The 11,880-nt window shown below is 65.0% G+C and overlaps 1 protein-coding gene across 3 annotated transcripts; it reads right to left on the bottom strand.

The window, feature by feature from the left end:
• Positions 1-235: 235 nt before the first annotated feature.
• On the bottom strand, positions 236-10,400 carry STAT6 (signal transducer and activator of transcription 6). 3 transcript variants are annotated; one of them, XM_039703179.1, is made up of 20 exons: positions 10,161-10,400; positions 6,863-6,992; positions 6,641-6,779; positions 5,026-5,109; positions 4,637-4,941; positions 4,390-4,521; positions 4,103-4,291; positions 3,944-4,031; positions 3,734-3,856; positions 3,526-3,618; positions 3,190-3,396; positions 3,019-3,113; positions 2,785-2,921; positions 2,409-2,555; positions 2,170-2,239; positions 1,781-1,897; positions 1,595-1,696; positions 1,431-1,496; positions 1,073-1,219; positions 236-995 (listed from the first exon to the last, which is right to left on the bottom strand). In XM_039703179.1, exons 2-20 carry the CDS (start codon positions 6,976-6,978, stop codon positions 818-820), a joined length of 2,535 nt encoding a protein of 844 aa, XP_039559113.1. In that variant the 5' UTR covers positions 6,979-6,992; positions 10,161-10,400; the 3' UTR covers positions 236-817. The 3 variants fall into 3 exon arrangements, 2 of the variants coding, with proteins under 2 accessions (XP_039559113.1, XP_039559112.1); XM_039703178.1 differs by lacking the exon at positions 10,161-10,400 and adding an exon at positions 7,752-8,104; XR_005626875.1 differs by lacking the exons at positions 236-995; positions 10,161-10,400 and adding an exon at positions 7,754-7,889 and having other exon boundaries at positions 1,147-1,219; positions 1,595-1,671.
• Between the last annotated feature and the right edge of the window lie 1,480 nt (positions 10,401-11,880).

Below are 11,880 nucleotides of genomic sequence, written 5' to 3' on the forward strand. Positions count from 1 at the left end.
CCCCCTCCCCACCACCGCAGCCCCCGCACGCAGCCCCCCACCCCGCACCCCGATACCTGCGTGTGCTTCAAGCATGGTCCCTGTGCCGGGGGGTGTCACACGTGCCGGGGGGTGTCACCCCCTCCCAGCACGACGCAGGCGGCGTTGGACGGGCACTGGGGAGGTGCTGTTCCCCCCCCACCCCAAAACCCCTCGGGGTTCCTCCTCCTTCCCCCCCTTAGCGACTCTTCCTTTGTACCGTGTACAGTAGATTATTTATTTTGTTATTTTGGAATAAAACTTTATTTTATGGCTTATCTTCCTACCCCCTGCTCCAGCCTGGTGGGGTGGGTGAGGAACAGCTCAAAACCCCAAAGCAAGCGCTGATCGCGGGGGTGCAGGGGGGCCGTGTCCCCCTCCATGGGGGTCCCGGTGTCCTCCCCCCCCCTCCACCACCCTGCCGGGGGCACCGGGCTGGCACCTCCGCCCCGGCGCCGTTCGCGCTGCCGCCTGCCGCCCCCGCGGTGACTCATCCCGGCGGCGTGGGCTGGGGGCACCGCGTGCGGCTGCCGCTGCCCCCCCACGCAGGACGGGGCCCCTGCGCCTTGCAGCCCCTCACCCGCGGACCCCCGGCAGCGGCGGGGGCGGCCAGCAATGCACGGAGATGGGGGGGACTGGGTTGGGGGGGTTATCCCAAATCCCCCCAACCCCGCCTTTCCCAGCTGGAGTTTCCACTCCTGCAGGAGCGGGATCAAGTCCATGAACCCAGGCAAGGCTGGGAGGGAGTGGAGGGGGGGTCCCAGTCCGATGTTGTCCCCCTACCCCACGGGAGCCCCCCTCACGCGTGTCCCGGCCGGATGCTGTCATCCCACCGCGCATCCCCCAGCCCCCAGGAGGACAGGCTGGAATTGGGGTACCCGCTGTGCTGCGGGAGGGGCGCGAAGGGGGGCAACAGGGGCACCTCCAGAAGCTGATCCAAGTCCGAGGCTGATGGTTGATCCATGCTGGGCGACATCCTGGGGACATGAAGCAGCGGGGTGAGCGGAGGGGGACTGGGAGGGGCTTCCCCCTGCTGACCCCTCCCCGTGCTCACCACCGCGGAGGGCTCTGCAGCGGCGCTTCCTCCCCGGGGTGGAACGGGGGCAGCTCGGGCATCTCTTCGTCCTGCGGCTCCGCAGAGGGACCCGCGGGCAGCAGCTGCGAGACCTCGCCGGGCATGTACTGGTTGGGCACGAAGGGTCTGGGGTGGCAAAGAATGGAGTAGCTTCTGTCCTCGCAGGGCACTCAGCAGCCCCGAGGTATTGGGGGGCACTGCTTGGTTTGTGGGGGGCTGGGGTGGGGTTCCTCCTCCTGGGTCAGCTGGGGTGGCCACTGCAGGTCTGCCAGCCCAGGATTTGGGGGGAAGAGGGGGGAAAGGGGTGCTCCCCTTCCACCTGTGTGCCAGGTCTTACCCGGAGGGCCTGAAGGCAGGGTCCTGGCAGTGGGACAGCGAGGGAGGCGAGAGAATCGGTGATGGGCTGTGGGGAGCAGGAGCACTCAGAGAGAGGGGAACACCCCTGACCCTGCTGGGGGTGGAGGGGTGTCCGGGCTGCCCCCCACCCTGCCCTGCTCCTACCTGTGGAAGGGGGGGGTGAGCCTGTTGGGCACCATCATGATGTCCCTCTCAACCGTGGGGTAGCCTGCGGGCATGGGCTGGGGGCAGAATGGAGTGGGGGGGCTGCAGTGCACACACAGAGAGGTTCAGATTGAGGGGGGGCCACTGCCACAGCCCCCACCCCACGCCCCACAGCGGGGCACTCACCAGATGGGGGCCAGCAGATTCTCAGGGTGCAGCTCGTGCTGCAGCATGGGCAGGTTGAACATCGGTGCCTGGGGGGCCTCGGGGGGGGCCCCCATGGTGCTTGGAGGCTGCTGGTCCCTGCAAAAGCACATGGACCCCATCAGCACTGGCAGGTCCAGGCTCTGAAGGGGGACACGTGCCAGTGGGTGCTCAGGGGGCGGGTGGGAGGTGCACAGACGTGCCCCAGTGCAGTTTGGGGGCCCACGGGGGGCTCTTTGCTCACCAGCACAGCTCTGTTTTTCCCAGTCAGGGATTTCCCTGCCCAGGGGCATGCTCAGGCTGGCCAGGGGTCTGTGCAAACTCTGGCCCATGTGCACACACCTCCAGCACAGATATGGCCTCACACCCACCTTTCACTTTCCACAGTCATCTTGATGGCAGTGGAGACGTAGCCCCGGCCGTCCTTGCCCGTCTGCTCTTCTGCTCAGGGAGGAGAACCATCCATGAACCACCACCCCCACCATGCCCTGCCAACCCTCTCTGCCAGCCCCAGCTGCCCCTGCAAGCCCTGGGGCCAGCTGGGTGACACCCATGACCCCCTGCAGCATTGCTGGGGTGCAGAGGGGCAGCCCAGGGCCTCTCCACTCACTGTTGTAGTGACTCCCAAAGGCCTGGTCCTTGGGGATGTTGGGGTACAGGTTCCGGAGCTGCCCCAGGTCCCGGATGCGGTCGCCGAGCGAGCGGATGGACAGATCCTTGGCAGAGAAGGGCTGGATGTTTTCCACCTGGCTGGAGCCTGAGCGAGGGGAGGCACGTCACTGTCGGAACCCAGAGCATCTCTCTGGATGCCCTGGATGTCTCAAAGCCCTGGCAGGGGCTCGGAGACCCTGGCAGGAAGCCAAAGACACCTGGAAATTTCACAGCCGACCCCGGCACGTCACTGCATTCCAGTGCTGGTTCCTGTAGCTGCCCACACGCCCTGGCAGTGAGGAACCCCCCCTGCACCGCACCCGACCCCGTCTCACCGTCCTTGCCGCGCATGACGTAGGCGATGGTGACGCCGCCGATCTCGGAGTCGCTGAAGCGCAGCAGGAAGGTCCCGTCCGGCTGCATGCTCAGCAGCTTGCACACATACTGCTTGCTGATGAAGCCCATGATGAGCCTGGGGAGGTGGACAGGTGGGGAACAGGGGTAAGGATCACCCATGGTAGTGGGGTGGGATCAGGACACCCCCCAAAGCCCAGCCCTGGGGCACCCACCTGTCCGACCAGTAACTTTTGAGGCATCTCTTGGTGAGGTCCAGGACTCCATCAAACCATTGCCAGAAGGTGAATCCCCGGCCAGGGAGGATCTCCTGAGGCAGAGGGGGGTCATGAGGTTCCCCATGGCCACACTGGCCCCTGCCCACCCTGGCCATTCCTCCCAGTCACCTTGTTGAACTGGGCCCAGGAGACGTGGCGGCTCTGGAAGTCCTCGGGGCTGGCGCTGTGGTCATTGAAGATCTTCTGGGCCAGGAAGAAGTAGTGCTCCTTGAGGAGCCCCTTGGTGGTCTGCACCTCTGCCATGAACTTCAGGTTCAGGGTGTCACACATCTTGTCCCAGGGCACCCGCTCGGCCACCACGAAGGGCACCCGGTCCTGGGGGGTCATCAGGACAGGATGCCACCATGTCCCATCCCTGGGCTCCTGCTCCCACCTGCATTGGTGGGAGTCAAAGCCCAGTCAGCCCCAGGTTCCAGCTCCTTCCCTCGAGCTCGTGGCACTCACAATGTCAGAGAAGGCGTTATCCCACAGCACGGTGGCTTTGGCATTGTTGTCCTGGTTCCCGTGGACAATGACCACAATGGGCAGAGACAGGACCTGGGGGCACAGAGCAGCCCTGAGCCAGGCATGGTGGCTGCCCTGGGACTGCCCCAGTGCAGCACACGTGTCCCACAGGGGAAGGCTCAGCACATCCAGCCCCATCCCGTGGTACCTGGAGGTGGATGGAGACGTTGCTGGGGGTCAAGGTGACGTTGGTGCTGAACAGGACAGCACATTTCTCCTCTGTCACCGACTCTGAGCCCTTCCGCTCGCAGCGCTTGATCTTCTTCAGCAGCTGGGGAGGGAGAACTGACCATCCTCAGCCTCAGGACCCCAAAAACCCAAAGGAGCCTCCAGCCCACCCCTAGCTGGTGGCACTTACCACATTTTTGAAGTTGGCACAGCAGTTCCCGCTGGTGGGGTTGGTCTCCAGGGCCACCGTGTTGTGCAAGATCTCCCCCGTGCTCTCACTGGGCAGAGAAAGGGGTCAGGGGGGAAACAGAGGTGGGGAAAACCCCCTGCCCCCACACCCACTGCTCACCTGAGGGTGTTGCTGTAGTTGCTGAGCTCCAGCTCCCGTGCCTGCTTCTCTGTCACCATGTCAGCCCTCACCATGTAGGGCTTGGGCGCTGCCTTCAGCAGCCGCGGGCCCAGCAGGAACCGGACGCTCGCCTGGAACTTGGTCTGGGTCTTCAGCACCTGTGGGGGCTGCTTCTCCACCAGGAAGGAGCTGAGGGACAAAGGGACACCATGGCACTTGGCACAACGCCCTGCCAGCTCTGCCAGACCCACCTTAAGCCATGGTGACCACAGCCCTCAGTCTGTTACCTCTTGACCAGGCCGGACAGCACCTCCTTGAAGCGCTCCAGGAGCCGGGGCAGCAGCTCAGGCCCCAGCTCTGTGCTCGCTGCCATCACCTGCTGCTGCAGCTGGAAGTAAACCTCGACCAGGTTCTCACACCTGGGGAAAGGGGGACCCCTCAACACCCCAGCCTCACTCACCCAGAGCCCTTTGGGCCGGCAGAGGGAGCAGGAGGTTGCTCAGGATTCCCCAGCCCTGCCCTGTGCCCCCTCACCTCTTCTGCAGCGGTGCCAGATTCTCCTCAAAGATGGCCCCATTCCCTGCCAGCTGCTGTTGTCTCTTCCAAATCTGGATCCTCTTCAGGACCTGCTGTTTGGCCGCCTCCAGCTCCTTCACAGCCTCCAGGATGAGGGTGGGCAGTTCCCGGGGAGCCACGGGGCTCTGCACAGCCCCGTCCCGCCCCGGCCCCTCCTCCAGGAGCGCCTGGATCTCCCGGACTCGGTGCTGCAGCCGCTGCAGCCCCAGGCTGAACTTCAGCTCCTCCTGCCGCCGGTGGAAGCTGAGGGGCAGGTGGTGGTCCTGGGGCAGGGCAGAGCGGGGTCAGCGGGGCTGGGGCCGGTCCTGCACCTCGGGGTGCCCGGGAGGGGGACAGGGAGCACCCACCCGTTTGAGCACGGCTGCTTTTTCACCCTCCAGGATGGCTCTCACGACGGCCACCAGGCGCAGCGGGTCCCGGCGGAAGGTGTTCTGGGGGGGACACAAAGGGGGGGTGTCAGGGGGACACGTGCCCCCTGCTCCTGGACCCCCTCCCACCCCAAAAACCTGGACAAGGTAATTCAGGGGTTCCACAACCACCACAGAGCTGATTTGCAGCTTTAAAACCACTTTAAATGGTGCAGAGAATCGTGGAATATCTGGAGTTGGAGGGAACATCAGGGTCATCGGGCCCAACTCAATTTTTTTGTATAAAAAGTAGAAGAATGAACTTCAAATAGAGAAAAAAAAAATCCAAGCTGAAAGGAATTCTCCATTCCTGTGAGCATTTCCTGACACCTGGGGGAGACTCTCCCAGCTGCCCTGGGTGGATCAATGCTTTCCAATGAAAACAGGGAGAGGAATTCCCCTGCTGGCTCTGCCTCCCGTGTCCCCCGTGCCAGCTCCTCCGGCCTTCACGCATTTCCCAAATTAGCTACTTCCCAAAACAGCAGCAGAAACACGATGGGGGAATGGCTGCTGATGTGCTTGGTGGGTTCCTGTGCCGGTGGGAGCTCCAGGGTGGGGGTCTGGATGCAGCACTGGTAGCCTTGTGAGCTCTTCCAGGGAAAATGTGGGATTCAGGGGATGAGAGGCTCAGGTTTGGCTCCCACCTGCAACCCCCAGCCCTGTGGCTGCCCATCCTGGGGGCCACCTAGGCACAGCAGCACCAAAATCAGGGAACAGCCTGGCTGGGCATGGAGGAATGAGGGTTTGGTGTTCTGGGATGAGGGATGGAGGGAGGAGGGAACACAGGAGGGCTGCTCTGCGTCAGCATTTTAAATAATAAAAAAAATCCCTAAGCTGAAACATCTGCTTGTTTCCTACAGCAAAAAGCAACAGTCTTGTTTTGAAAAGTCACCCTGCTCCCCAGAAGTTGTGACTAAAGCTGATCCCTTCCCAAATGCAGGATATTAAAAAGGTCTGTTACCAAAAAAGCAGGGTTTTCAACCAGAATGGGGCTCTGGGTGTGAGCCCTGCTGAGCTGTGGTGCTCTGAGCTCTGCTGGCCAGAGGAGATAAATCAGAGGGTTGCGAAAGGGACAGAGCAATTCCAACAGCCTCGATAAGAGAAAGAGCCCCAAAAATGAAACCCAGAGCTCACGGCAGGAGGAAATGCAGACCCACACGGCCTGGAGGAAGGAGAAATCAAACACTCGAGCAGAAAATGGGGAACATCTGCTGAGACAGCCCCCAGGTGCCAACAAATGGGGACAAGTGGGGCTGTGAGGGCTGAGGGGCTCAGGAGGGTCCCCACAGGACCACTTCAGGGAAGATGTGGCAGCTCCCTGTGGGCCACTGGGCTGCAGAACCTGGGACAGCTCTGGGATGCAAACAAAACCCCTCTGTCTTCTGGAAGCCCCCAAAACCCCAATTGCTGAGTCTGCTCATTGCTCACAAGCCTGGAAAAGGGTTTCACACAGGGACCATCCTGAGGCGTTGAGCCCTTCCAGCATAAAATAACCAAGTTTTCCTGGGAGCTGGCTGCAGTCCCAGCGTGACCCAGCCCCAGGGTTCCTGCACACCTCGATGTTGCTGACTTGCTGCAGGATCTGGCACTGCTGCCCATCGCTGCCGGCAGCGCTGCGGAGTTTCTCCAGCATGTCTGAGAGCATCCTGCTGGCCATGCTGCTGCAGAAGGCGTCTGAGCCATTGATGAACTCCCTGCAGAGGGGAAAAGTTGGGAGAACGGGCACGGATCCCCCACCTGCCCCTGTGTGACCCTGGAAGGGTCCAGGGAGACTCACCAGGGCTGGTTCTCCAGCCACTCGGCCAGGAGACAGCGCAGGCTCCGGGGAAACTCCGTGGAGAGGCTGCTGAACTCCTCTGGTGGCATGTGGGACACGAGGTTCCAGAGGGACATCTTGGAACAGTCACCTGAAGACGAGAGAGGGGATGGGGGTAGGACCACTTGCGCAGCCCCCAGCCAGCCTTTGAGGGCCAAGAGCCTCTCACGGAGGGGGTGAGAGCTGCTGCTTGTCCATCCACGTCTGAACCTGCTGCTCCACTGGGCTGGGGCTGCTGGGGAGGAGGAGAAGGAGGAGGAGTGGGAATCTTGATCCAGGATCAGCGTCTTGGGCAATCCTGGGCGGGCTGGGAGCCCATTTGTGCCTCAGTTTCCCGCATCTCCGGGGATTCCCTGCTCCTTCTGCCACAAGGACTTTCGAAGGGATAGGAAAGTGCTGCTGGACTTGGCATGGGAGAGCCGGAAGAGTGTGGAACTGCCAGGGAGGGGGAGAAGTGTAAACTCCCCCAAACTTGGTGAGGCTGTTCCACTGGGTTGACCCCAGTGAGGTGACTTGGCTCAGAACTTCCTCAGGTGTCCCCCACAACGAGGGCCCTTCCCCAGCCTCCCCTCACACTCAGTGGGCTCCAGAGATGAGGAAAAGCAAGACGAGAAGTGGAATGAGGCGCTACGTAGGGAATTCCAGCTGGAACGCCCGGGCTGGAGGCTCACGGCCCCACCGCGCCCCAAGGTGGGCGTTGGAACCCCAACAATCCCAGCCCGTCCCCTCAGCACTGCCCGCGCCTCTTCCCGGCAGCTCCCGCCCTTCCTCCCGCCCCGCTCGCACCCTCAGGCCCCGCCGCAGCCGCGCGGGCCCGGCCGGCCAGGGGGGTCCCCGCACACACACACACACCTCGCTGCCGGTTCCGCCGGCCCCGCCCGGGGCCAAGGCCCGATCCCGCGGCGGATCCCGCAGCGCCGGCGTCTCAGGGCGCAGCCGAGGGGCCGGGCAGCGGCGGGACCCCCGGGCGGAGCGGGCCCGGCGCGCCGCGCCCTCAGGCGAACGGGCGGGCGCGGAGCCGCCGGACGGCCCCGATCCCCCGCGGGCAGCGCGTTCCCCACGGGCCTGGGCCGCGCGGAGCCGCCGAAGGCGCAGGGCGGAGGTGGAGCTGAGAGACTCCGAGAAGCCTGCGAGGGGAAGGAAGCCGGCGTCACTGGGCAACGTCGCGGCCGGAGCAAACAAACGCCTGCGGCCTGCCCCGAGCCCTGCGGCGGGGGCACCCGCGGCGGTGTGTGGGGTGGGAGCCCTCACGGAGCCACCCCAGGAAGGCACCGAGCATGGTGGCTGGAGGCTGACGCCTTCCAGAAGTGCTTTTGAGTCCGTGCTGCCCGGAGCAAACAGATCCCGAGGTTACTCCGAAGGGTCAATGCCCGGTGGGAAATGCACACAGCAGTTCTGGGAATGCTGCTGGGCTTTTCCCCACAGTCCTAGTGGGATTCTTGGAAGGAGGGGAGAAACAATCCCTTCTTTTGCCACCCTCGAGGTTAATCCCCATCCTCCTTCCCCATGAAACCTGTATTTCTGCTCAGCCCTGGGAGGCAGCTGCTGGCTGGAAGCGCCAACCTGGAGCGTAAGCCTTAAGCCAGGCATGCCTGGATCTGCTGAGAGCCTGCAGGAGAAGCTGCTCTGCTCCCTCCTCCCACAGCCCAGGAGGAGCTCCAGGCGGGGGATCTGCCTGTCCCCTCCTGCCATCAGTCACAGCAGCTCCTCCAGCCCAGCCGTGCCCTGAATCCTTCCAATCCCAATTTCCAGGTTTCCCTCTTCTCCTCCTTCTGCTTTTCCCACTTCCCTCCTGGGGGAAACATCCCGTGGGGACCCTCCGGCAGGTCACCCCGGGAAAGCCGAGGTCACAGCTGTGTTGTGGCCGGGGAAAGCCACACGGGGCAAGGACACGGCACCTGGGGAGGGGGAGCAGCCGCCCCCCACCCGCTCCCCCTCCCCAAACCCCCTCCACGCAGCGACTTTCGCTTCCCCCTCCACCCGAAGGCCTTTGCCTACCTGTGGGGCTGGGGGACTCCTGGGCGAGAAGCTGGCTCAGGAGGAGCCCAGGCACGGAGAGGGGGGCTCAGGGACCCCCACACTCTCAGCACGGGCTTTGTGCTCTCACTGCAACAGGAAACCCTGTTCCCAATCCGCCGTACACTCCACGTCCCCTTCCCGGTCCCGAGGCGCTGCCGTACATCCCACGGATGTTACTCATTAACCACCAGCCCTTGCTGGCAGCCAACCGCAGCCCCCTACCCCGGGCTGTGTAGGGGGGACAGGGGTGAATCCCACCCCGAGCCATGTCCCCGCTGCCCTCTGCCATCTCCCAGCCTGGCTCGGCCATCTCCCAGCCCTCTGCACCCTCCTCACCCTGCGGGGCACCTCAGAGCATGCTCCCTATCCTGCCTGCAGATTCCTGCACTGACACTTGTTCCGAGGTTTTCCAAATGCTGTGAGCACCCGGACTTCTCCCTGACTCTGCCCTCGCCGGGAAGAACCCGAGGAACATTTCTGCCCCTCAGCGTGCCTCAGTTTCCCCGGGAGTGCTGAGGACGCCACTGCTGCCAGCCGAGGCCGGGGCCAGAATGCAGCACACGGTGGGACACTGGTGACAGTGCCACGAGGAGGACACCCACGTGTTGGGGGGGCTGCCCGCTGCTGACCGCTCGGGGCACGAAAGTTCCTCTGGTTCGCAGGAAGAGGAGCGGGGCCTTCCCAGCCGACCCAGCCCAGGATGACTCACAGCTCGGGGAGCCCGGCCTGGATTTGGTGCCGCTCCCGTCCCAGGAACTCGCTGTCGAGATCCACCAGTGGGACAGGGGAAGGAAGGGGTCTTTCTTTGCCCCACGCACGACCCCTCCCCAAACAGCGCCCAGCCAGGAGGGCGGGGTGCCAGCAGAGCTGGGTGCCATCCTCTGCACACACCCAGCGAGTGTTCCGGACTTTGGGTCGAGCTGGGATGTGTTTCCTGGGCAGCCGGTTCAGCCTCGGCGCCACCGGTGCTGGAGCCCCTTCCCCATCCCATCCCATCCCATCCCATCCCCCAAAACCCCAGTGAGGGGCTGACAGGCGGAACCTCCCCTTCAGAGGCCCCGCTCAACCTGTCACACGTCGCACTGCCCACCCCCGGAGCAGGGAGGTGCCCCTGGACCACCCCCCCAGCCCCGGGCAGCCCCCTCCCCTGGGATACCCCCAGAGCCCCCTCCCCACCCTCGGCTCCCACCGGCGGGAGGTGCCAAGCAGCGGCGGAGTCCCCGGTCCCGTTGGCCGTTACCTGGCGAGAGCAGCCGCGGGCGGGGGGCGGCCGGTCCGGCCGGTCCCCGCGGCCTCTCGTTCACTCCATAGCGGCGGCGGGCGCGGCCGGGCCCCGCTCCGCCGGGAAGCGCCGAGCGCAGGAAGGGGGAGGAGACGCGGGAGCGGAGGGATGGGAGGGCACCGGCACCGGGACCAGTCTTGGCAGGATCTGGGCTCCCCGGACGTCGCCACCGAGGGGCTGCGGCACCCACCGGCTCCGCGTCCGTCCCGTATCACCCCCCACCCAGGCGTGACCCCACTCTTGCCCCGTGTCTCCCCATTCCTGTCCCCCATCACGGCCACACTTTTACCCCATATCCCACACTTTTACCCCATATCCCACTCGTGACCGCACATCTGTCCCTTTCCGCCCCCCCACACCCACGCGTGTCCCCCCGCCCCATCCTGACACCCGCTCCTGACCCTACTCCTGCTCTAACCAGGTCCCTCTTTGCCGCCCTTCCAAGCCCCCCGCCCACCCCCGTGGGTGCCCCCCGGCCATTCCCGCACCGGGACCGGCCCGGTTCCGTGGCACCGCTGTTCCCGTGTGCACCGGACCGTTAGTCCCGTGCTGCACCTTCTCCGCACGGTTTGAACCCCGGTCCCCGTCCTGGGGTCCGAGCCCGTGGCTGGTCCCGGGCTGTGCCCGCCTCTGCTGCGCCCTCCGGTACCGAACCGAACACGGGGGCACTGAAAAGGGGTGCTGGTTGTTTGGGGGGGCTTGGTGCTTCACGGGGGTACCCGCCGTACCCCGGGGCGCTCCTTCTGCCGCTCCGACCCCCGCGCCCACCGGAGCGGCGGGGCAGCGCGGGGCACGGGGGGCCGCCAGGGGGCGCTGCCGCACCGCGGTGCCACCGGGGCGAACCGAGAGCGGCGGGGCCGGTGCTGCCGGGACCGGGGATGTGGTACCGGGACCGGGGATGCGGTACCGGGACTGAGGCAGGGCCCCGGGGTCCCTGCATCCCCCGGCTCCTCCCGCCGCGGCGCCAGCGAACTCTCCGTGCTGCCATTTCCAGCATCAAACCCGCCCGGGGGCCCCGTAAGCGCGGCTGGTCCGCTGCGCACCGGGACATCCCGGGAAGAGCGGACACCCGCCGCGGCTGTTCGGGACTGGGAAGGGGCTTCCCGGCCTCCCCACGCCCCCGTTCAGCACGGTCTCGAGTGGGGAGGGGGCTGCGGAGCGCTGACCGGGACCTACACGTGGTGGGAGGAATCAGAACCGCACCCGCTCCCCGGGTCCTGTGCGACGTTTGGGGGCTCTGGGGGAATGGGGGGTACAAATCCGGCCCCCAGAACCCCTCCAGCCCACCCCGTTACACCGCGATTTTTGCCACCCCGACGCTTCTGCAGGGGCGGTGTCCCGGCAACATCTGGACCTTCTCCCGAACATCTGGCGCCTGAATCACCCTCCCCCCCCGCAGCTGCCTGAGCGGGGTGGGGCGGAGCGGGCGTGTGACATAATTAAAAAAACATATGACATCACACGGAGGGGTCGCATGGTGCCCGATGACGGCACCGCTGCCCATCTCCCTCCTCGGCCCCGGGCCCTGGCAGGTATGGCCGGCGGATGACGTCACGGCTCTGGCTCTGACGTCACGGTTCTCAGTCAAAGCCGGAGTTGGGTGAGTGATGGCCGGCCTTGTGGATGGTGGGACCCCCATGATGGGGCTCTGCTGTTCTGGCCCCCCCGATCCTGAGCC

Source organism: Passer montanus, unplaced genomic scaffold (assembly GCF_014805655.1).
Source record: "Passer montanus isolate IOZ18808 unplaced genomic scaffold, ASM1480565v1 scaffold161, whole genome shotgun sequence".
Lineage (NCBI taxonomy): Eukaryota > Metazoa > Chordata > Aves > Passeriformes > Passeridae > Passer > Passer montanus.

Coding starts and splice junctions, on each gene's coding strand:
- STAT6 (XM_039703179.1), bottom strand. CDS start 6,978: ATGTCCCTCTGGAACCTCGTGTCCCACATGCCACCAGAGGAGTTCAGC. Junction 4,292..4,389: donor CTGTCCGGCCTGGTCAAGAG/GTAACAGACTGA, acceptor TTTGTCCCTCAG/CTCCTTCCTGGTGGAGAAGC. Junction 2,240..2,408: donor CTTTGGGAGTCACTACAACA/GTGAGTGGAGAG, acceptor CTCCCTGAGCAG/AAGAGCAGACGGGCAAGGAC.